This window comes from Galendromus occidentalis, unplaced genomic scaffold (assembly GCF_000255335.2).
Source record: "Galendromus occidentalis unplaced genomic scaffold, Mocc_1.1 scf7180000077404, whole genome shotgun sequence".
Taxonomy (NCBI): Eukaryota; Metazoa; Arthropoda; class Arachnida; order Mesostigmata; family Phytoseiidae; genus Galendromus; species Galendromus occidentalis.
Window position 1 is genome coordinate 155,251 of NW_003805392.1, and position 25,701 is coordinate 180,951.

The window sequence follows — 25,701 nt, forward strand, 5'->3', positions numbered from 1 at the left end:
CAAAACGCTGAACCAACGATCACGGGCATCTCATCCATGCGAGAGTGCACGCGTTAGATAAGAGGAATATTTCTCCTGAATATTTCCGGTGGAGCTCTCGGATAAATCCGAGATTAAATTTCTCGGGCCCAGCTACGAGGCGGCGCTGGATCGAAGCGGGAACGCCGGAACGGGAATATATTGTTTTCGCGAGCTGTATCTGACGACAGAGTCCCGGGAGTGAAATTCAATTGACCGCTCCGTCGTTGCAGTCTAACTCGGCGGTGGTGTCGCATGGCGGCCGGCTGACGATCATCGCCACCAATGGGGGAGCGGTCGCATATTCTGGCTGTAGTAGCTACAAAAATGTTCCAAAAAAAACTTCGCGAGAAAAGTCGACGAGCCAGGGGACAGCTTCGTGCCTTCCTGAAACAGGAATGAGGAGCATATTCTTTTTTTCTACTTCCGAGTTTTCGTTCTTTCCCTCGTTCGGACCAAACGGTCTCTCGAGACCGTGTGTTGAGCGCCTATCAACGGAAGATTGCCGCTTGCCTCGCATCTCCGAGATGGCACACATAAGAGCTCGGAAATCCAACATATAATGTATCTTGAACATAAACTATGTACGTATATACGTCTTTCAGACGGAATACTTGACTAGGAAGGAGTACCTACACCGAGACAGTCCGAGCATCCCGATCCCCAGAATGCGGGATATTCATGCGAGCTCAGTTCCAAGTTTCCAATGGTGTAATCGCCTGGGGAGTCCTACGATTGTTTCGCCGTAGCTGATCGGAAGAGCTGTCCACGACTCGGAGGGTTCCTCCAGAATCCGGGTCCTCGCCGATTATGACTCTCGAAAAGTCGACCATACGCAATATTAAACAGTGGGTGCGACCATAGATAGTCTGACCCCCCTAAGAGCGACTTCCTAGGATGAAGGATAGCATCCAGCTGGCAGAATTCGAAAACGAAACCTGAAAACCGAGTCGCTACCGCTAGCGGAGCGGGACACAAAACACGCGCCCAAAAAACCTCGAAAGCAAATACTCCCTGCACGGAACCATTTCAGATTTCAATTATCTTGTAGCCGCGAACGGCACGCGAGCTTCGTCCATTCGTGCCTTCGCTACATGCATTTACTACGCGCATGCACACTGAGGCTCTTAATCCAAAGTTAAACATAGAGACTGGGGCGAGATGAGCGAGACGGGAATTTCGTGGTCAAGTCAGAGCTGTGAGGGCTCACACAAAGGCTAGAAGCGTTTCGGAAAGGTTGCCCGTGGACTCCTTGTGTCATTTCCCATTGAAATGAACTTGTGAAAATCCACAATACTTCGAGACTCACATCGCGACACAAGGATTGGAAGGCATGGGCAGGCTACCCTCACATCTCTCACCTATGACTCCCTATCGCTGTTGAGAATCGATGTATGCACTTTCCTCCCTGGCTGACCTGATGTTCCTCGAATGCGGAACCTGACGTTCCCGCTGACCATTCTCTTAACTTATGATGCCGACGCTACGGTCTCCCGCGAATTCCAGGAAGCAACATCGACCCAAATGCGTCATGAATATTCTGAGATCGCAGAGCGTTTCCCTGGCAAACTTGACACCATTTGCAGATAGAAGCGTCGAAAAGTCCGCATGAAACCTACAAGAGCGGGATCAATGTTCAGCATGTTCGAATGGGCTAACCGGCCACCGAGCAGAGTGAGGTGATCGGGACCGTTACGAGAGTTTTTGTGTCACATGCCTTTGGAAGTGCCGGGCGATATATGGAGGAATGTGTATCTTCAGAATGGCTCAGCGATACCCCAATGTATATAATACGGGGCAGGGATGGAGCTGTTCCCTTGAGTCTCTAATTCGGACCACTGATACAAGGGTCATATGATAGGCAGAGGCTGTAGAAACAAGGCCTCCGTAGATTTCGATTCTCTCTGGATTATTCTATCACCAATCAGTTCGACGGAGACGGTCTGATCCTGTGAAAAACCAATCACCCTCGGACGCATCAGCTCCTTGAGATCATTTCCAATATTCGGCACGGAATTTCCTCTGGAACTGAGCCTGGGACAAATAAAGGGGTTTCCCCGACGTCTGAACCATGCTATGCATATGTGAAATCCGCGGCCAAGTCCGAACTTATCCGAAGAGACTAATCTCAAGGGATCGTTCTAGAGACTATCTCGACGTAGCGGTCGGTCTTCGAAGTGGTCGAACAAACGAACGGACGAGTGGATGTACGGACGTACGACCGACCGACCATCCGAGCGATCAAGCAACATCACATTACAAGCTCACCGGCCTGGCGTACTTCGAACTCGGCCTAATGGAATGATACATGCGAGTGATGCTTGTCTGCTTTCAGGCACGCCATACACACACTGTGCACACGGCTCTCCCTGTACAACAACGCAGACGGACGGATTGATTGATTAATCGAAATCTTTTAATCGTTCGAACACAAACCCCCGGGACAGTTATACCGAAACCTTAGATAACGCGTGCCATCGTACTGACAGCTCGGAGCTCGTCGAGCGTGCCGAGAGGAACTCTAGGATCTGAGTTTCATACAGGAATTTGTGTCGAAGCTCCTATCCCGTGTCAGCGGAGAATTCCCGATTGTTCTACTTTGACTTGACTTGTTGCGATCAGAGGGATCCATGTGCTGCTATGTGCTTCGCTTTGCATCGCTATTTCTGGAGACCAGAGAGCCCAGATGTCGCAACATCCACGCGACCCCGCGGATGGCACTCTCCCCAGAGATGAGTGCCTCCAACGGAACTTGAGAATTGCTGAGAGGGCGCAACATCCCTCTTGTTCGCAGTCGATCAGAGACTCGCTTGACACAACTCATGGTGGTCCTTTCTGGATAGGAGGTTCTGCTCACGATTTCCGTGTAATTCAGATCTTTTTCGGAGTGCTCCACGACGCCTGTTTTCGGGAATGAGGATATTGGAATTCCGAGGGGAAAGATGGTATCTCTAAGATTCCAGCAATGGTCCCGAATCCCGACTGAATTCGAAGCTCTCCGCCGACCCAGGCGCGCCGTGTGATTCAGCCGGGAATTCGACGAGAATCGCTACACCCCCTAAGAGGGACTTCGATGATTTTTTAGCTATACACTCTTCGTCGACCTCCCCCGACTGGGCACTGAAGGGCGCTTCGCCTACAAGCGCATGCGCGTGTAATCGCTATCGGTCTTCGCCAGATGGCTCGGCGCTACCACCCTCTGATTGGCATTTGTTTTTAGTGAATATTCATTCCACTGCTAGCACCACCACATTCACCCCGATTCGGCTGCGGCCCTCTCTCCTCGATAACCGGCTCCACAGCGGGCTCGAACGGGGGAGGTTTTTAAGCTCGAGCCAAGGCTGCAGATCCGGTGACCAACGAAAGGATGCGACGCGCGACGTTGTGATACCACAGCAACGGAATGAGATTAACTGCGTGCTGCAGTTCCTGTTCGTAAGCGGGCTCATGCACTCGGTGGAGAGGTAGATTCATCTCAGTCATACCGAGTTCGTGATCATCTCCTAGATATTTTGAATCGATACCGCAATACACTCGACAGACGTGAAGTCACGGGGAATTAATAAGTTCCGTGGAATTATCTGATTGACTAAATCGAGAGCCGGCCACCGCAATACATTTCAACGAGGCGTAACGAGATCTCATCAAGAGATTCCGTTGCTCTGTTCGATTTGTATGTACCTCCGCGAGGAGAATGTGGGGATCAGAAGTGAGGATCGGGGCAATTCGAAAGAGGCCGAACGACATTATTGATTTCGGATGTACCTATTCGTGTGCCTGTACAATCTATTTACTTCTTTGATGGCTGGAGGTCTCATCTTGGGCGCAGGTAATTTTCTCTGCTCGAGAAGCGCTCCGCATTCTCCAGACGACCATTAAGTAGGGATAAAGCAAGTGATTTATTTTATTCACGACTGCTCCTGAGGAGATCGTATATCGTTTCGAGCCGATGCATTGATTGAAGTTCCCATTCCGAAGCAGCTCGTCGAGACCACTCTAGCAGGGGGTCACAGACCACCAATTATCTGCACTCGCGAGTGGCACGGAATCAAATCCGTGCGCTCGCCATTCCGATAAAGCGCATAGGTATCTTCGAACTTGAGGGATCCATCGAGGAAACTCTCATCGACGACCTCCGTACAGAACTCAAGCTTGGCCTGGCGAGCCTTGAGGGAAATTGAGCGAGAACCAGATTCTCTGCACCCTACCGAGAAGGACGAGCACCTTCGGGAATCCGTTCAATATGAGGGAGCAATATGCGACGCGACCATGTGCTTCGCGGTAAGCGTCACCGATCTCAGATAGAAAAGTCCACCGTGTTCCACTCAAAAGTCGAGTGTCAAATTAAGGAAGGAGCAAATGACAATAGGGGTGAACGACATCTGGTCAATGAATTCTCTGAGATGTCGTGCGTTTCATCCTCCAGCCTCTCCTTCGATCGCACGGGCTACCTCTAGCTTCCACATCTTTTCGCTCTCCAAGTGTCACAACCCTGCTCAATCCGGGCGCCGAGCAGTCGCGGATCCGGAATGTGTCCGAGGGGGGCATATTATCATCATGATGATGATCGACTCTCCTGGATTTCTCGAACAAGTGCAATTTCTCCCGATCAGGGAGTACTATAAACGTATGTGAGCTCGAACGAAATGCCTTGTACCAGTGGTCCCGAATTCTATTAAGCGCGGGTCCCCCTCTGAGTTCCTCGACTGTACTCGGGATTCCTCCGCGATGTCATTCGAAGAGCGCTGATCTGTGGCTTCGCAAGACCGAGAATATTATCCACTTCTTCATTGAGCAAGCCCTCAACGTGAAGCAAGAGATTCTGACGGTTTATGCTTAGTCGATATTCCTGAAAGCTATATGGGCTGTAACTATGTCGAATAGATTTTTCCAAAGGACTCAAATTATTGACACCGACCGTCGAGACCCCCGGAAACGGGAGTGGGGACCCGCCGAGGGTTCTAGGACCCGTATCCGGGAACTCCTTCCGTAAACCTGTTGCAAGTTGCGCTGCCGTCGGATGATGACATTCAGTATTTCCCGAATTCCTTAGCATCTCCTCGAGGAGCTTGTCGACGCTGGTGTTCGAGGGCTGACGAAAGGCCGTTGATATTTATTCCGGTAGGACGGCAGCCTTCGGATCTTTTTCTAATTCATCCCGTAGTCGCCCCGTGTCACCGAGCTGGATGCATTTTGAGCAAGTATTAGCTCAGATTTAGATCAAAGATGCGTAGCGTCGTCAAGCCAATCAATCAATCAATCATTGTCTGAGTTCCCATATAACACAACCTGTTTCCGGAGACACCGGACACTCCCCGGATGGACATCGGAGCCGGAGTCGGACGAAAAATTGGTCGCCAGCCTCTTACGGAGCAGCAGCCTGAGTTCACCGTTCAGATTGTTCAACAGAAGCCCCTCCTGAATCGGAGATCTTTTGCATGCGGGCATAGAGACGGGCAAGGATCTGTGCGGGTATATGGGAGCTCTCACGAGTGGCGATTCGTTCGCTCATTCCTCGCACCTAGAGAGCGATGCCAAGCTTCGGGATTCGGATATTCAAAGTTCCTATCAAGCGCCAGTGTTCCTCCTATGGGGCTCCGAACCTGCTCGTAGAGTTTCGTTGATATCGCAAACAGCCTATTCTCATCGAGCCGTCTGCGGAACTCAGTCCCCAAGCCGGGCGCAGGTTCCCCGAGACTTCGGGGTCGCCCGATCGCCCGATCGCACCCTCCCCCCCCTTTGGGTACGCCACCGTGTCGGAGATTCCATGCACAATGAAGGTAGAGCACGAATCGCCGCGGAAGACTTCGAGCGACGGAACTCGACATATATGTATGCGTGGATTACGGACATCCGATCTGGATCGAACGAATCTCGCGGGAGCCTTCCAAATTGAAGGATCAGAGCGCCGGCGGAAACATTCTCATTGTGATACGCTCAGTTCGTGATACGCTCAGTTCGTGATACGCGAGATTCCTGGGTTTGGAGCCAAGACTCGCAGCTGACGATTCTCGGCCCGTCCTTGAGGGGCGACGGGGATTTCCTCTGGCACCCCTCGGGAAATGTGAACAGAGTATATCCAGTGAATACACGGGGTTTCTTCGTTGAATCCATTAAATGACTAAGTCTTGTCGCATATTTCGCCCACGATAATTTTGGGGTGAGGAGGTCATCATATCTTCGATTGATTTCCACCGCAGCGCGAGTCGAGACCATCATGTGAGCCGCGACCTATTCGCTCTGCTCTACATGGTGCTCGAGTCTCTCACCGATGGTTCGCGAGTCCCGTCGAGGAGCTCCGAAACGAAAGCTCGATTTTCGAAATCCCCCGCCAAATGGTGCGCCGGGTGTTTTACGCCAGAGGGCGCGTCAGGTTTCGACGACGCAGCATTCACCGATACGGCCGCCGCCGACGTTTTCAGTCCTCGCCTCCGTCTGGTTGGTCGCTAACAATTGCCCTTCTAATACAATCGGGTAGTTTCGTTGCGTTGCGAGTCGTGAGAGGATCTCCGTGGATTTTTCCCGCAGTGATTTAACAGGTGCAGTTAAAAGTGAGATAAGTGCGTTCTTGTATAAGCGAGGGAATAAACAGCGATTTCAGCGTTAGAGACTGGGTAGTTAATCAGTCGGTCACTCAGTCAAGCTGTCACGCAGGCTGATTGACTGTCACTCAGTTAGTCGGCCCTCGGTCGGTTAGAGCGACCGTCTATCATGGACACTTGTAAAAGTTGATCGCTGATTATTCACCAGAATTCGCTTGGGTCCACAATGGAGCTGCCTCCGGATGCTCCCACTGTCAGATTGTGTCAGCTCACCAAGTGGTCAGACTTCAATGGATACGGGTTCAACCTGCACACCGACAAAACTAAAAACATCCAAACTCTCGGAGACATCGATAAAGGTGAGCAGAACCATTTCTTCCCGAATCTCGTTCGCGACTTCGGGAGTGCTGACTATCGAAAGTTGAACGCAACGGGTACGTGCTCATCGGCGCCGGAGTATCGAAGGCTGAAGACACCGCTGCTGCTGCGTCCGCGAAAGATTGCGCGTTCGACGCTCGATGTTTTGTGCGATCAGCGAGTCTTGAGGAACTCGCGTTGTGTGGCTTTTCCGTTTCGCTGACAATATTCGGAGCTTGGCGGTAGCGGCATCGGATTCTAATGTTATCTGCGAATTTTAGGAGAATTTATTCACATACCAGTAGTTTCGACAATGTTCGAACAGAGCCGAGGAAAATACGGAAATACTCTTCGGGAGAATTCCCTTGGAATTGGTGAAAGTCACCGCTTTCGCTGATCTAGCCCGCCGGATCGCGGAGCTCATTTGCTCGGACCATGTAGATGCTGCGTCCAATTGTCGATTTGATGAACTTGGAGCGGGTCAAAGTGACGATCGAGTTATTGGCAAGACAGCGATCATCACAGGAGTCTGTTTTGGTCTTATCCAGATGAGAGTTTTCGGTGGCATTGAGAACATTGGCGTGTCCTCAGATGTCGCAAGCGAGTTTCCTTTTCTTCAAGCGCTGCTTCCTCGGGCGAATAATCGTTTCCCGTCCATCCTTCTTCCTGCTTCTCCACTTTTTATCTCGGAAATTTCCTCGAACTTGTATCCTTCCGAATTTCCGGTCACTTCAGGTCTTTTCGGCAGCAGCTTTCCCGTTACGGATCTACTGTGGAATCCTCGGAAAGCGCGGTCCGGGTTTCAGTCCGACCAGTAGTAGCTACCTCAAACAGGTCCGCATTCAGAGACGCAGAGTTTCCGAGCTTCTCGGACTCGATTTCTCCTTTTCATTTGCTTCGCTCGCCTCACCAATCAGTCAGAAGCCCTCGGCTGGCTGACAGGTGAAAAGGGAAATTCACTTCCTATCCATCCGAAAGACATTCTTCTATCTGTCCATCCATCTATCCATCCGTGCGCTCATTCGCCCGTCCGCTCATGCGGCCTGCCATCCAGGGAGCCAACCAGCTGGTCAACCGATGGTCGGACGGACGCGCGACAGAGTCGCGAACCAGCATCGTCTGAAGCACACTCACATATGCTCGGAAAAAACATTCGTCGAGTTCCAGAGACGGGTCTCACCGGTACTTCCCAGCTCGGGAGGACAAGGAAATTTCTGCTTCGCGCAGGATGTTCCGGATTAGAACTGCGTCCGTCATTGCTGTCTTTGTTGTTTGAGCCGAGTGATGTCCGTCACTGTCGCCAGAAGAGTCTTGGCATGGAATACCTGTCTCGTACCGAGCGAAAAGGTATTTTCTCGCTGGCGCGGTTAAGCCAGTGCTTCGCGACAGGAAACTTCGGTCGATTGAGCGTATCCGACACCACGTGAAAGTTGGAACTCGTGATTCGCCACTGAGCGTTGCAAGGCCTCATGGGCCTAGATGAGCATAGATAAATGAGCCTAGATTGAGGACTAGAATTTTTCCGCGGGGCATCCGAAATTGTAGCCTCTCACGCAGCATACAATCCAAGGGGGCGCAGGGAATTGTTGCAAATATTATCGCCCCACTGGGGACTCGGTAAAGGAGCGATCCGTTTCCTGAACTGAGAGCTAATCGCTGCCTTCCGAATCATTGATGTCACCTTGTGTCGAATGAAAAAAAATTGTGAAAGCAGCCATGAACGATTTTTATTCACTCCACCATAACGGTTGAGTTTGACGAAATCCACGAGGATCTGCGCAATGGGAAACCTCGAGCTCCGCCTCCACGGAGCGAGAATTTTGTGCTCACTCTCGTGGTTTCGTTTTTGTCGCGATGCTCGACGGTGGCAGCAGCCACGGCGACGTCCGTGCCTGGTTTGTTGTCTGTGGTGATGTTGGCACAGACAACCCTGGAGCAGACGTCGACAGGGGAAAATCTAAAAATCACCGCATTCGAAAGAATTTTACTCATTGCACCCATGACGTCGAGCTTCGCGGGACCTCCTTTCCGTCTTCGTTTCCGACTTTGTTTCCGAAGCGAATCACATGGACTGATGCTCCGCTCCAACTTATCTGCTGCTGTCGCTGCAATTTGCGGAATTCGATTCCGAGTGGTCGGTTGGAATTAATTGACTGGGTCTAGATTGTTTTTCAATCGTCGTCTCCGCAACTCTAAACTCGGATTAGAGCGAATCCCTAAATGACTTGTTCGCTTTTGCTGGATGATTGTTGCAGCTGATTATGACGATCGGACTCCTACTAGCAGCGACTAGCGACAGAGAGCGTGCAGCAGCACCCTACGGCCTTGGCTCACATTGTTGCGACCTTCGTCGTAGGCAAGCGAATTTCAGGCCTAACGCCGACCTTTTTGCGCAGCATTCCAACGGAAAATCGGTGATGATGATTCTCCAGCGGAGGGATTCTCTGGAACGCGTAGAACGGATTCGAGGATTAGGACCCTCCGACGAGTGAGAGAATCGCCTTTTCTATGAGGGTCAGGCCTTATAGTCTCTTACATCGCTCTTCTGTTCGGATACAACTTTTACCTTCCAATTCGCTCTCACCTACGATGCCGACGCTCCCGAGCGTCTTGTTACGGACCCTTGAGCATGATCATTCCGAGACGGAGACGTCCGAAACTAACGCGGATCTGCGTCGTTGAAGTCCAATTAGACACGTACTTGCCCGTCAGAAATTCACGCGGTTTTGTTTTTCCCCGATCCCGCTCAATAAAATCAAAGTCGTATGAATCCGACGGGCTCCTCCCGGGCTGCGGAAAGGATTTCCCGCGGCTGCGACGAAGTGAGTTCTGACAGTATATCGAAGGTCGGGGATGGAAATCCGGAATCACAATCCTACTTCATCTGCATCGTGGAACTAGCCACGAACATTTCGAGCAGTGGTGTTCCGCCAGAGCTATTCCCGGACCATTCACGGCGGAATTGAACGACACTGCCGAGGGCATTGAAGCCGGCTTACATTTTCGCCCAGACTGGACATACTGTTTCTCATCAAGAAAATAATACTAGGAAACGAGGATTATCGGCGCTTCGCCGTTCCTCGCTTGCTCTCCGTCGTTGCCAGGCCGGAAGCCGCCTCTCGGTATGGAAGCGCCCGTCGGAAAATTCTCCACAGAAGAACTCTATGAGTCAACCATCCCCTGTAGTCTCCCTATGACATTCCAGGCGTCCTTCAGGTCGGCCGCTGGTCACCGGGTCGATTGTGTCCTGCCGACGCCGTCGGCTCGTAAGAGGCAAAAGCCAGCATAGAGAACAAATTGGTTTAGCTGGTGAGCTATCCCGAGCGACTCAGTGCCGCTAACGGACTGTCATTAGACGCGTCTGGTAGTCGGTCATTCACTTGCTCGCGTGCGTACAAGTGTCTGTGGCGGCCGATGAAGCCAACCGGCGTTCTGCTTATAATCTCTATTACGATAAGTTCATTACGAAACGCGAACCCGTTGTGTAGCCGGAATGCTAACATTTGAATCCGCCGACGGAGCCGAATAACGGCTCCAGTCTGCCTGACTGAGTTGCCATTGCTGCTGCCTCTCTCCTACGGCGAATGCGGTGCTACCGTTGCGTTCTGTGTGTCAGCAAGCAACGGTACGGTGACTGAGTTCATCAATAAATGAACCGAACCGACGCGCGATCATTGATTTATGTGTCACAAACCTCCAGGCTTACGACATCCGTCGGCGTACCCGAGGAGCGAATGACCCATTCGCAATTGGAAATTGATATGTTTTCGAATGGATGAGGTCTCGATCCGAAGATTGACGGCGGGGCGGCCCCAATCGATGAATCCAGATTGAATAATTCCGACGGGTGAACTTGATGATATGTGAACGATCGAGATCGATCGTTCACATATCCGAAAGGGGCTAGGTCCATCAATCACGCCGGTCTCACAGCGACCATGTCGACCAGTTAGGCAAAACACTCCAATTGCTGCCGTTGGAAAAGCGGGCCTTTTGAATCGGAGCTGGAACCCCGTATGCGGTCATCGCCCGTGAAGGAAGCAGCAGGAACACAGCGAACCTTGAGCGGTGTGCGCTCGGCCCCACGACTGCTAGTGCTGTTGTCGCCCCGTTGGCGAATTGGTGAATGAACTGCGATAACGGAAGAACACTCATTATCCTGCATCCCATCATGGTATTTTTTCGTTCTTCTTTCCGTCGACGGAGGGGCTCAAGTGGATCTACTTGCCCAGCGGGAAGTTCCCCGGAGTCCCAGTCGTTCGAAACGGGAACTCCGGTAGTTCTCAATCGCTTGCACTGATCGGTGTTCGGTACGCTGCTTTCAATGTCGGGAAAGAAAAGTCCGTTAAACAGTCTTCGGAGGAAGACGTCCCTTTTCGAGTGTCTCTTGCCATTATCGCTACATATGGATGTGGGAACGATGATGAAGTCCGCAAGAGAATGTTTGCTGCTCACAATTAGCAGAAAACGAATGTTTCCCGAATCCTTTCCATTTCACTTTTCAGCTTTCACTCTTCGCTTTATTTTTCCGCGTCTGAAGAACGATTACGGGATGAATTCAACGGCGCGAAACCCTTTGTTGTGCCACGACGGGCAAGGTCGAGGTTTTGTTGGGACGCCTGCTCTTCTGACAGATGTTGAGACAGCCATGCGCTTCTGTTGTTGCACTTGAAACGTTCACAGTGCGCACTGTCGATGATGACAGTCCGACCATGTCGACGGACGCGTCAATTCGCTCCACGACTCCCGCAAGTGAACCGCATTGTAGATCTTCGCTGGGAGAGAGGCCGAAGCGGCCGAGGCAGTGGATGAGATATTTTTCTGGAGCGAGAGCTCGCAACACTTCGAGCTTAGCTTCCTTGTTTCCATCCGTAGTGCTTGCGAGTCTTCCGGTATTCGATACCCTTATCGGCTCCGTAGAACACTCGTGTGGACGAGGGAACCCGATGCGAGCGTGATGGCAGAGTGGGTACTGGTCACGCTTTTCATCTTGAATACAGTCTGCGTTGGGAAGAATCTCACCTCGGAGCTTGCTCTGAACCGGAGTTGCGTGCACTGACTCTGTCGGGGAAAGCCGATGACGACTGACTGAATGAATGAGCAGTGGGAGCTTGCGCCCTGCTGTATTTTCATCATGCTTGACTGAGTTTTTCACGTGGTGCCCTTCGATTTCAGGATCCCCCGCTGAAGCTGCAGGTCTCATGAAGGGCGACCGCATCGTTGAGGTCAATGGACAGAATGTATTCAACGAGAACCACAGACAGGTGAGTCGATTATTGCGGCATCTCCATAGGGAGATCTCTCTTTCGGATTTTCTTCATTCATCCCATCAACAAACAAGCTCCGTAATTTGAAATCCTATGTTATGAATCAGTTACCATAGATCGGGCGTACCACTAGGGACGGAGGAGAATGTCGCGCAGAATTAGTGCGCCTGGAGAGGAGCAGGAAGCATTTCCTTGCGTCCTTTCTTCCCTTCGAAGATCGATTCACATGATCAGAAGCTCAATCAGTCGAGGCGGATGCCAGAAGAGTCGGTTGCCCGGAGTTGCGTTCAGATATGGATTGGTCTCTCTTTACACGCGATATCTGAACGAGAATTTCCCAATGCACTTACATCACGTGACAAGTGTCGTAAAATATTTCATTGGTTTTGGTTTCACCGGCTTTCGGATCATGTCGGGATGGAGAAAGAAACGCGTCGTGGTTCCGATTCGACAAAAATAGATATTTTGCGTAGAAACGCTCCAAGAACTTCCAGGGAGAAAGGGGCTTTCTCGCGACCATCCAGTGTAGCGCATCAAGCAAAACCCGAATGCACAAAGGCTCGACTCTTAGACAAACAAAAACATTCCGAATAGCATACTGATTCTGATTTTTTGAAAAGCCTCAAGCTCAACGTCTTCCTTCTTTTTTTCGAGGTGGTCGAGCGGATCAAAGCCGTACCGAATGAGACACGATTGCTTGTGGTCGATCCCGTGAGCGACCAATGGTATCGTGAACGGAACATCGTCATCAAAGGAACGTTACCCTCAGTCAAGATGCTAAGCAGCTCAAGAGATGTCTCCAACCAAGACAACACGGCATCGCAGAACAATAATAACAGCAGCAAGCGAAATAATAATAAGGTTAGTTCCCGCCCCGCTTGCAGAGTAGATAGGTTTTTACCCTCCCCTGAGATCCTTGCACCGAATTTCCGGTCTCGCCACGAGAGGGCTCGCCGCTCGGCTCAAGATCGGATGCACATAGGACACAGGTTCCGAGAAGGGGAATGCTACACTTCATCAAACCGATGGAGCTCGAGAAGGCTGTATCGATATGTCTTGGTTGTTTGTCTCGCGATACCTCGGCTCTTGAGCCAGGCAGGAATTCTGCCTGGAATAAGGCCGATGGGATAGAGCTTAGCTAATCTCGAGAGTATGACTCGGGAGTTATTTCTCTAGGATTAGCATCGTGGATGGGGATTAGCCTCCAAGAGAATAGGGAAATCTTCCGAGAGGGATCCATATCGCTCTCCGAACTGGTATCCTCGAAGGATCTTGGTAACGCATCGAGCCTTCCCCAGCTCGAAAGAGCTCTTCGCTCAAACATGTTGTCACAATCCTTATCGTCATTAAATCAAGTCATCAAGAAAGGTCCTCGATCGAAAGCTGTGAGACGGGAAATGGAATCGAAGGCTTTCGCATTGAGACTTCTCCGAACGCATTCGTAGAGCAGAGCACTGGAAAAGTACAGAATTCCGGAATAATTTCAAAATTCTGAGGAGTAAATACGCCACAAGATTTTCACGGAAGTTCCCGGACAGCGCTCCTTCAAGAGCCCCGGATTACGCGTTGCGACTCGGATCGCGTGAATCTATACGAGCGGAAACGATTCTGATCTCGTACGGCGATTCTGTACTTTCGGGGTATATTTTTCACAATGATCACTTGAATCGCGAAGAGGCATGCGATCAAAATCTGAGAGGAGAGCGGATCTTCACCGGGAACGAATATCCTCGTCGATCCCATCTCTTATTGATGATGGAGGAAAGTGAGCAAGCCTGAGACTTCCGAAAATCATCGTCCAGCAGGAGACTTCGAACAGATCCTTGCTGCGAGCGGTTTGTCCGCATCAGATGTTCCGGCGATGGTAGCTGTGCCGCCGCCGACGGTGGTTCCGCTGGCGTTGTTTCTTCCCGTATTCCAGGGTCGCCGCAAGAAATTCCGGATGAAAATAAGCGCCAACATATCCAAGTGCATTGCCATGGCCGCCAAGGATTCGTTTCAGCTAGCACTGGCGCCACTTGGCTGCTCCGACAGCTCATTGGGCAGCGGTCTTTATAAAATCTAACATGAAAGCGGTTCAGTTGTCGGATGATCCCAATTTTATTTCCAATCTCGAAGCCCCGGAATTCCGGATTCAGCCCAAAGTTTTCCGTGCAAAGCCTGGCGACCTGACGTACCAGCAGAGCGGACTTTCGCGTGTGGACCAGCGGTCCAAGTAGCCTGTCTGACAGCAATGTTTTGGATTCTCGCTGGAATATTCGCTCCCGAATCTGATCACAAGCGGGATGAGTCAAGACGACGGCCGCCATGGAGAAAACCCCACCGTGACTCTTTTTTCTGATGTCACTACCTTCACCCGCAGAAGCGACCCGACGGATGTCCTTCGTGCTTTGTGCTGCTCGTTATTTCGACATTCAGCTCGAATTCCCAAGCGCTTGGGTTTCATAACGAATCACTCGTTGTGGGGACGATATTTCGGGTACCGCTCCGGCATCGATGGGGAAAAAGCTGTCACCGAAACCACATGCCGCTTCGGAGGAAATTCCGTTCGGGAAATTTTTGGGGATTTATTTTTTGTATTTATGAAATGCCCCTGCGCGAGCCTTCAGTGTTGATTACATAAGACCAGCTCCGTCAGAAATTTCCCTCGCGCTCTTCATGGAAAAAGAAGTTTCGAAATCTCGCGAATTCTCAAGCTATAATCAAATTCTATCCGAATCTATTTCCTCTACGCGTTCGGAGCGACGGGAAGAACTCCAATCTACAGGCGGAGGACCATTGGGGTTTCAAAATGTTTCCAACGCTCACGAAGGATAGAATATTACCGAATCTTTCCGAGACGATGGCCCCGGCATTTATGAACGCCTACCCAGAAACGAAAGACGCCTCCTTGTCGTCGCTTCGTCCGAGCACACAGATTTCCAGGATGGCGAGCCGCGTGCTATTCTCAAGAGAGAACCCTAAAACTAGTCGGTGTCCTGCCGCTCATTGAAATTCTCATCGCACACCGTACGACCCCTTGTAAAGACGACCGTTCACCATGGACGGTGATGACTCGTCGGCGCCGGCGGAACTCTGCAGAGCCTGTTGTAAAAAAATGTGAGGATTCCTGGGCCTCTCCAAGGAACCCGCTCCAAGAATCCCGTCCTTGAAACGCAACGCTATGCTTCGATCTTCGGCTCAAAAACTTATCAGGAGATATCCTCAAGATAACTTCGAAGATTTCGTAAAACATGATCCAATGATAGCTCGATCGGTATGATCCGCGCTGCTGTGTCATAGGAGCGATGACTAGCAGTTCAAGCGAGCGATCAATCTCAAGGCTTCGAGAACGCTCTGGACGCTCTCCGTCCCTGATCGCGACTCATTGGAAGGCTCAGCCGTACGCGGAGTGTTCCTGTTCACTCTTCGAGCAGAAATGGATTCAAAGATAGAACAATCAACGATTTCAGCTTCAATCATGAAGCTCTGGTGAGAACTGAATGGCTCGATTTGAATTTGGCGCCTGCCGAGCGATGGCGCTGCATTCACAAGATGGCGGCGACCCGTCGTCAGAGCGAGCTCGTGTGTTTACGCTCTGTGTTGTTTTCGCTGGAAGCGGATTGCTGGTGGTGGTGTGATGTGGCGTCGAATGATTCTGCGGGAATGATTCTGTGATTTCCCCGCATGAAGCCGTGCGTTGAGTCACATCGTATCCTTGATCAGGAAGAAGCTTAAGGGCTATCGTCAAGGGATCCTCGTTGCAGTCTCCGACTTCACCGAGTCGAGCAGAATGAGCGCCGACGTACTGGACATTCTCGACATAGAGCGGGGCCAAGAACAAGAGATCTCGAAAGATGCGATCCTCGGCCAAAACTCCAAGCCGAAAAAGAAGTCGCTCGTCGGCCCCCGGAAGCCCGAAGGGATGGCTCGGGAGGTATACAACCTCTTCGACCGGAGCGATCCGCCGCCCCTTTTCATGACAGACTTCAAGCCGTCGGCAGGCGGTGGCTACAAAAACGTGAAGGCAAAACTCGGCATCAAGAAGGTCCGTCAGTGGAAGTGGATGCCGTTCACCAACCCCGCCCGGAAAGACGGTTTCAAACTCAATCATTGGGTGAGATCGAACGATGAGGCCCGAGAGTACGCCTTCTGCAAATTCAACAAGCAAGTCTCGATCCCCACGTACACGGATGCCGAGTACACGCAGCACTTGATGTGCAATACGTGGACTAAGGCTGAAACCGACTATTTATTCGAGATGGCGAACAGGTTCGATTTGCGTTTCATAATCATGAAAGACCGCTGGGATCGACAGACTTACCAAGACCGTGACGTTGAAGACATTAAAGACCGCTACTATTCGGTCTGCAACGGCCTCAAAAAAATCCGCGCACCGCCCGGTACCGAGGTGAAAATCCAAGCGTTCGACGCCGATCACGAAAGACGCCGCAAGGAACAATTGCATAAACTGTTGTCGCGGACACCCGAGGAAGTCGAAGAAGAACAAAATCTAATCCAGGACCTACGCAAGATCGAATTGCGTAAGAAAGAGCGCGAGAAAAAGGCTCAGGACCTTCAGAAACTCATTCAAGACAACGAGCAGCGCGCGTCGCAACAACAGCAGAAGAAATCGAACGCCCCCGTCGTTTCCGGCGTGAAGAAGAAGAAGGAAAGGAATTCCGTGTCCGTCGCTCCGAGCTTGGTCGACATCAGCCAGATCGAGAGCACTGCAGCTATCAAGTATCCCGAGTTCAAGACATCGGCAGCTTCGCTGAGAAGTTCTCGGATGAAACTCCCTCAGAATATTGGCTTGAAGAAGATCAAAGCTCTGGAACAGATGCTCAAGGAACTCAACGTCGACTCGAATCCGCCGGCGTTCGCGGACGTTGTTCAGCAGTTCAATGAGCTCCGCAACGATATGATGGTTCTCTATGAACTCAAACAGATCCTCACCACAACAGAATATGACTTGAATGCGCTCCGGTTGCAATACCAGGAAGTGAAGACCGAAGCAGCGGATTCGGATGCTGGGGGCGATGTCGATGTGATGGGAAGTCCACCGAGAAATTCGATTGCAGACACTTTCGAAGTGGACCTGACGCCGAATCGAAAGCGAAAAGCTGCGCTTGAGCAAGTGAATATACTCAAGCGCTTGAAAAAAATGTAGATACAGGTACTATCATGAATGCTGCTCCCATCATTCAGGAGACTGACTTCCACATGAGGGACAGCTGGAAATATTGTATAGATTTTCCAATCTCGTTTTTCTCCACGGAGAGTATGGGTGATACCTTAATTTACATCCTTGTGTAGGGGATTCACTTTCCTGGTAGCAGTCTGAAGAGAATAAACACATCGTCTATTTTTCCCCGAGTACGTCCGTCGCATCCCTGACATAGAGCGTGTGCGCCGATGATTTCTTCGAAGCCATCTCCATCCCATCGGATCTTTCAGCAAATATAATTTTTGTGAATCACTCGACGAGTCTCGAGGAGCTTGTTACCGACCAGATATTGCTGTCTCAGGATAACAATATTTGGTCGTACGATTAGGATACGGACATAAGGCTCCCGCGGAGGCGAAACCTGAGTTCGAGGGAGTTAGGGGATGAAGGGGAATGGGGCAAGATCACTCTTTTGCGCGTGTCCCCCGCAATCAACTCCCAGAAGAAGTTCCTAAAATTTCCGAGTACGGAAACGCCCGCCCCGGCACGAGAAAAATCCGAGTAACCGAAGTTTTGACGTTATCTTCAAAAGATTTATCTCCACCCGATACTTGGCAGAAAGGTCTTCCAATCAGACACTTCGATCCTTCCCTCGGGAATCCGATGCTCGACTACTTTATGAAGTGCGCTCTTGCCGTCCGTGAGCGAGATCACCATTCCGGGGGGACAGCTGATTCAGTATGATATTCTAGTTCCTACTCAGGAAAAAGTCCCACATTTTCTCGAAGAGCTTCAAAGCCTTTCTCATGAGTCGCGTCGATGCTTAAGACGCTTCGATAGGTGAGGAGGAGGAAGATCTGTCCGGCAGCCAGGGAGTTTATCCGTCTATCGCTCCGTCTGAACTAACCAAACTACGTACAGCCATAATTTCATGATGAGTTACCGTCTTTTGATAGCTCCTGTTTTCACGCTTGGTGTAGCCGGTCGGTCGCCGGAGTCTTTCCTCGTATAGACGTTCAATAATCTCATAATTCTCTCTCGTATGGTGTTTTGTCTCTTTGTGTTTGGTCGTGTCTGAATGTTGAAGCAGACTGCCGTGTGTTAGTGAGGGAGTTCGCATCACAACTTGCCAGTCTCAGACCTTGTATCTGTTGTATCGGAGTCGGAATTGACAGCTCAGACGATTCAACTTTCGATGAGGTCGTTGCTGCCATTGTCCTGGGATCCTGCGTATTAGGGATACAGCCGCGACGAGGCTCCGACCCGTCCGAGAAATCCACTCGGAAGCGTTGATGGCGTGAGAAGTATATGATTGTTTGTTCCTTCCTATCTTGCTTTGAAATCCTCGCACAAAAGGCAAATCGACATCCCTCTGATCTGAAATCTTCCGGTGGTTATTCGTAGTCGTCACGGATGCAAGAATATCTTCTCAGAAGTTTTTAGTTCCGATATCATATCCCGCTCCCGTGATCGACGTTGAGTCATTTTTCGTCAGTTTTCCGGAGAATGACCGCATTCGACGGTAGCCAAGCGTCAGCCCTGCGAGCGTTTTCTTCATAGAATTAGCAAGAATCACGGCCACCGATGAGATGTCTGACGACTCCCAGAACGGCTGGGAACATTGCGGTCGCTTGTCTCAGCAGGAACGCCATCTTCGCTGAATTCCTCGCCTCGATCGAGCATCTCAGCTGTCTGGCCAGAAGATCTGCAGCCGCCGGATGTGGCTCGGGATGGATCTTATTTGCTCCGTCGCCGCGTTCGTACTTGCGGCGAGTGTATCATACATTTCGGTACCTTGATGAGAAACTCTGTCGCCGTTCAGACTTATCGCTGACAATCTTCTAACCGCGTAGACTCCAGATACCCTCCTGTATTGGATGTGATTTGATGGCTCTGCAGCATCGATGTAGCTGTTATCGTATGCAGTAATTGGGGCTGTTTATCCAGTTCTCAACACGAGAGGAGTTTCGCTCACCCATTAGACTCTTGTTCGCTGTCCCAACTCGAAATGTTGCCGCACCTAAGGGTTGCCACATGAGTGATACTAATAATCCCTCGATGTGATTCGCTGGCTCAGTCGCATATCGGAGAGTCAATTTTGTCGGAGAGCCTGGTAAAAGCGTACTTGCTCGATTTTCTGTGATCGCTCTCGCGGAGTCAGTACAAGTTTTTTTATAAAACGCTATCGGCTATGAGTCATCTACCGATACACTCTCACTTAAAGGTAGAAGCGGGGAAGATCGAATCGAGTCGAAATCCGAGACGCTGTGAAGCCCGATTGATATGAGGTTTATTTTTGACTCCACAGATGGCCAACGGGGATTCTATGGCCGAACCAACCGCGCGTCTTTGTCATCTGCGCAAATGGCGGGATTTCGATGGATATGGCTTCAACCTTCACGCGGATAAAGCCAAAGGAACCCAGTTCATCGGGATCATTGATCCTCACAGTCCCGCCGAGACTGCTGGAATAAGGCAGAACGACAAAATTATCGAGGTGAGATCTCCTGATCCGAGAAAAAGGATTCTCCCCCACTCAGCTTAAGCACTCCGCAATTAACGTGTGACGAGTATCGTCTCGATTCTCAAAGTACCTGGGTAGAAGAATTTATCCGAGGTTAGGTTCACGTTCCCGTCTAGATCAAGGGCCTCATATCACTTGGAGGGAGTTCCGTGGGTGTAGCAGAGCTGGCCTTCTTCCGAAAACCTTACTCGACATAGGTGCAATTTATCGCAAGAATTCGCTAGCGTCGTTAAGATTCGCGATAGTAGCAACCGTAAATCTCCATGAGATTCCGCCGAGTGCATTTAGAGTTTAAAGAACAAGGGTTGAGCTTCTACGCATTAAGGACATCGAAGGAGGTATTTCCGCGGCATGGCTTTCGACTGGCTATTTCGCGTCAGGTCGGTCCCTCGTTGAGCCCCGTCAAAATTCGTGAGAGTCGAAATACTGAAAGAGCGGAATATTGGCTCTTCGCGTAATTCCTCCACCTTATTGTCTCGATTCCGCAGGTGAACGGTGAGAACGTAGAGAAACTTCCGCATCGGGAGATCGTTGAGCGTATCAAGACTGTTCCGAACGAGACCACGTTGCTTGTCGTCGACGAAGCCGCGAACAAATATTTCCGCGACAAGGGTATCCAGGTGAGCAAACACCGATTTCGAGACTCGAGGCTGATCGGTCCCGATCAGACATCGATGCTCAGATATTCGGCCGATAATAATTCGGCCATGTGTTTTCAAACTTCTGACGTGTATTCCCCCATCGGTCGAGTAGATAAGTTCCTCTATGAAGAACCTGCAACGACTGGAAACTCCATCGGTAAACCCAAGGAACAACAACTCCAGTGATAAAATGCCCACCCTGCCCTCGACACCACCTCCAGCGCAGGAAAACAAAGCCGATTCGGCGAGCTCGAAGAACAACCCTCCCATGATGAGCGATACCGGCGCGCTGTCCGATAACCCTAGCCTCGTTCCTCGCAAGTGCCATTTGCGGAAATGGGCGGATTACGAAGGCTACGGATTCAATCTGCATGCCGACAAAGCGAACAACTTGCACTTCATCGGAGAGGTTGATGAGGGATCTCCCGCCAAGCTCGGAGGCCTCAGACCAGGCGATCGGCTAGTCGAAGTCAATGGAGTCAACATCGATGACGTACGTCAGAATTCTTTCAATTTCATTGAACTGACCGAGGGCCCCTCGGTCGAGTTCTATTCTCTCTCGCGCCCGATCGAGCACGAATAGTATTGTTTCTTTCATTCTTGGGTTTTCCATCGGGTGGATCGTTCCGTTGAATGTTTTCTCGTCTTCGATTCGACGGAAAAAGTATTCGCTCCTTCTCAGTTTCACGAGCACAATCGTCTCCGAGCTGCAATTATGCGGGAGTCGTTCTCGAGCAATGAGTCTTCTAAATCACGAGATGACTCAGACACTCGCGCCGCTCGAGCAGGATATTTCTTCCTAGTCATTCAAGAGCCCGTGTGGACGGAACGAGCTGAAAATTCTGAAAATCCATTCCAGATCACTCACAAAGATATCATCGAAAGAATAAAATCCAACCCTCAAGAAACCGAGCTGCTCGTGGTTTGCAAAGAGACGGACCAGCTCTATCGCGACAAGGGCATCGTTGCCAAGGGTACAATGAAGGAAGTACGAGTTATCAGTACCCCAGCCAGAGAAGTCGATCACATGGTGAGCGAAGTGATTCAATATATTTTCTTCAAATCCTTTAAAACCGCTATAATTCTTCCTTCCTGGTATCGTATCTCGGCGGAACTGGCACGTGAATCGACGTGAAATCAGATCTTACCACAGTCGTAGACGCCGAGCTCAGACAATATTCATTCGGAAACTCGTTTTCTATTGATGATCCCTGGCTGACCCCATTTGAGTGCGGAGTCGAGTCCTTGCGTATATCTGAGCAACATTTGGCCAGGTGAACTGAGCTTCCTGTGCTCTAAAATGAGCGGAAAAAATATCCCGCGAGAGCTGTACAAGCAGACGGGAGCAGATCTCGCTCAGAGATCAAGCGAATGCATCTGGAATGCTTGTAAGCCGCCGAGCTTGTCGGCCTAACCTTCATCGTGTTTGACAAGAGGCATTGATTTCGAGAAAGTCATGCAACGGAGTAGAGTCCTCAGCTGGCTCGCTGTAAAAACGTCCAAACTGAGGCGGGCTATGCGAAACTTGCTCCCGCTCAGCTGATATGAGCAACTCCTTTGCTCCCTTGAGTGGAGCCGTCGAAATTATCGAAAACTCTGACTCGCGAGAGTGAGAAACGTATCCGACGCGCGGGAATTCTCGACTCGCGTCTCGTATAGAAAGATAAGTGCGCCTGTCCGTCCATTTGTTCATAAAATGACTCGGCATCTGAGCGCCTCCTCGCTCCCTGACATCATCGCCAAAGAACAAAATGAGCCTTTTGACGATTTGACATGACCTTCGTCGTGGGAGACTCCATTATGACATTCTCTTCCCGGCACGGTCATTCATCTCGCGGGGTTTGTTACGATGCGGCTCGGACGACCCGAACGAAATATGGAACGAGGATTTTTCTCTGATTCATTGCCTATAATTGAATCTGCGTCTGCTTGCGTGTTCGAGCCTCGCTCGAATTACCGGGTCCGTCAATGTATATTCCGTTCATTTTTTCCGGCTCTTTGTCCGCTCCAACAAATGAGCAGAATACTTGCGGGAGAAATGTGCTTTGAAGCATGATATTCCGAATTCGGGGCGTTGCAAGAAGGGGAAATCTGCTTCCGTATTGATCAAGGAACGCGACGGACTGTTCACGTCTCCTTCCGTTCGTCTTCCGTGGGAGCGCGAAGCACCCCGGCTGACTGAAGGCAGGCAGGCAAGCAAACGGGCGAGCGGGCGGTCATTGTCGGGTTTCGCCGGTGGGGCTTTCTTGCCTGGGCTTATCATTCGCAACTCGCAACGATGGCTTCTTGAGATGCCTGGCTGCTCGACTGAATACTACAGTTCGATATGAAGTCGTTTTCGGCGGCCACACGCAGCGGCGGTACTTGCAGGCATGAAGCTATGCGGAGCCACACTCTCGGCTGCCATGGAGGGCATGCAACGCGAGGGACCTTGGGTCTCCGAGCATGACCATGCATGCTGAGACGGAATGCGTCCGGGTGACCTAGACCCCGACATTAGTGCGGTATCTGACACCGCGTCCCGATCCTGATGACGGCAAGGGTTGATATTGAGATTCACACGGGAAGTGTGACCAACTTCCTTGAGGTGTTGAGAAGCGTTGACACCGCCGCGAAAATCTCGCAGATCACCTTAACGCCTCCGCCAGTAGGGATCCTCCGACAGCAAGCGCCCGTTAAAAAAAAGAGTGTTACCACCTTTCCGAAAGAGGTGGCTCTACGAATACGACTCGACCAAACCACTCGATTCTGTGACTGTGGACTCGGACCCATGGATGTCTGCTGCTCCGATGCTTCAGACTCCGAAGAAGGCGGGATTCGCGTGCCTGATCCGAAGGTAGAGTTGGGAAGGGACGGAATCGAGTTGTCTGAATTTCTATTCTGTTCCGTTTGACGCGACCGATGATTCCGTTCGGACTCTTCTCCTCGGAATTCGCCGTCTTTATTTCTCTTTGTGAGTTCCGCCCCGCAAGATCGTGAGAAAATTTCGCGATATGAGATGCGGAATGGCTCGCTGTGAGCGCGCCCGTATGGGTCGAAAATGATGGCAGAAAAGAATATGAGGCGTTTTATCTGAAATCCTCCATTGGAGAAAGACAAAGTTCAGGTGTGTCTGGAGATCGTGAAAGGAACGAAGGAAACAGCCGGAGGGCGTCTTCTTCACGATCGCTACTGCCCGAATCGGAGACATTGACTTCGGTCGAGTGAAAATTCAGGCGAGCCGCCACTCGCAAACGGTGCTTTCTTGATATAAGGTCGTGCGGGAGATATATCTTCGACCACGATCTACGTGAACTATGTGTGCTCCGCTGGACAATCTCATGGGATCGAACCGGTCAGGCCCCTCTAGTCCGCTTTCGATGCCGGGACCTGCATAAAATCTAAATCGAGCCCGGGAATCCAATCCACAGGACAACACTTCTTCGAAGTCGTCTTCGCCGAAGATGCTGCCTTCGACTCCTTCATCCAATCGTTCCGAGGAAATCCCGCCACCGACGCCGTCCACAACTGTGGACGAATACGACGTCAATGGGGTGAGTTCTTTGAGGCTTGACTATTCCGGGAGAAGACCTGTGAGGATTGGATACAGCTTGACTGTGTTCTTTCGATTTTGGGAATCTTATTTGTTTTAGACGCTTGAGATTGTTTTGATTGGAATTCGATATCGGGGAATCTGGCATGAGTCCAAGGCTCAATCAGACGGTCGACTCTAGAAGTTCTCATGAGAATAACTCCCCACAACCTTCGCTCAGATCAACTCACCGTCTCCCGCAATGAACGTTGAGCCACCAGCCTACTCTGAAGCTCGCAACGGACGTGGATCGGCAGATTCACCCATGATGGACGAGAAAGAGCTCAGTGCGGAAGTTTCCAACATGACGGTCCACGGCAGAGAAAACGGCAAAATGAACAACTCGACGAACAGCGACGAAAGCGGTGAGCGTTGGAATGAAGACCTGGATTCCAAAGCACTCATATCCAGTAACGGTTATACCGTTGCGAGTCACAAGCTCGAGTGAGAGAGTCAGAAATAACCATATGTTGACGTACCAGGTGGTGCAGCTTCCCCGATATTCTCGATGAAAGCATCCGACGTGCGAGAGATGCTGCGACAAAGGAAGAAGAAGGACCCGCGAGTGCAGAACATGGACCTCATGCAGAAATTCAAAATCATGGAGCAACTTTAAGGGTTTCGGGTCGATTCAGGACCTAGTTAAGTTGTTTACGGCCCCGGAAACTCTTCCGTCGGACGTCACTGAAATCGTAGAGTATCACAAACGAGCTGGCAATAAGCGACGCGATGCCTAGGCATTATTACTATTCCTTGAAAGAGTCGACATCCAGAGCTCCTTACGAAGTCATGAGTTACCCATCGAAGGGATCGTCCGCCAGATGCTGATGAGCAGACGCCAGGAAGCATCCTTTCAAGAAAACGACGCAGAGCACGAAAGACATTCATTTATCATGCAAGAGAAACAAAGAATTGATAGTTTGCCGCTATCGATCGATTATAGTCCTGTGTTTACTATCCATGGACTGCTCACGTTGAAATTTAGACATTGCCGATCGATCAGCGACCCTGCTAGAGACTCGTCAGCATCGAGACCAGTGTCATATGATGCAGCTGGGATGTCTTGTCATCGTCTTTTCATTTTAACTTCACTGGAGCCCCGAATTTTAATAAGATGTCATCTGGGGCTTGCTCCAAGAGCAATTCTTGAACAAGACCTTGCGCTGAAAAGTGCTCAAAATACCTCTCAGGAGTGACTTTCTTAAACTACCATAATATGACGGAGAAGTCCGCTTAGATCTAGGACGCAAACATTCGTATGCGGAGGTCACGATCCCAGAAGTGGCTCTCAAATCTTTAAGTAGATACAATCAATAAATGAATTCATCATTCTACCGGGCCGTCTTTTGTCTTATATCTGACGAAGTAGAGGAGGAAGTGATAGACGTCTCTTGAAATTATCCTCGTCGCTGACCCTCGTGATTGCGGTGTTACTCACCGATTGTTGTAAGCATCGAGAATGTTCGTTCGTAACACTCGGTAAGAGAGACGGCTCTAGCTGTTGTTTCGACTGCAGGTTACGCGACCAGGAGTCCTTTCTCAAATTCCAGCTGTTCGTTTCAACGTTCTCGCCTGCATCCTATGCGCTACGATGGCGGCGAACAATCATCGGTTTGGGAACGCTGGACCCAGAGA

The 25,701-nt window shown here is 50.6% G+C and overlaps 2 protein-coding genes across 2 annotated transcripts; both read left to right on the top strand.

Moving 5' to 3' along the window:
- The first annotated feature begins 6,416 nt into the window (after positions 1 to 6,416).
- LOC100909355 (Na(+)/H(+) exchange regulatory cofactor NHE-RF1) lies at positions 6,417 to 25,405 on the top strand. The gene is made up of 11 exons (XM_003742452.2): positions 6,417 to 6,557; positions 6,769 to 6,919; positions 12,093 to 12,181; positions 12,839 to 13,045; positions 19,639 to 19,827; positions 20,343 to 20,474; positions 20,608 to 20,988; positions 21,355 to 21,525; positions 23,906 to 24,028; positions 24,248 to 24,431; positions 24,549 to 25,405. Exons 2-11 carry the CDS (start codon positions 6,787 to 6,789, stop codon positions 24,680 to 24,682), a joined length of 1,743 nt encoding a protein of 580 aa, XP_003742500.1. The 5' UTR covers positions 6,417 to 6,557; positions 6,769 to 6,786; the 3' UTR covers positions 24,683 to 25,405.
- Positions 15,753 to 17,472, top strand: DMAP1 (DNA methyltransferase 1 associated protein 1). Its single transcript, XM_003742453.2, has one exon. The coding sequence runs from the start codon at positions 15,957 to 15,959 to the stop codon at positions 17,331 to 17,333; it is 1,377 nt and encodes a 458-aa protein (XP_003742501.1). The 5' UTR covers positions 15,753 to 15,956; the 3' UTR covers positions 17,334 to 17,472.
- Positions 25,406 to 25,701: the final 296 nt, after the last annotated feature.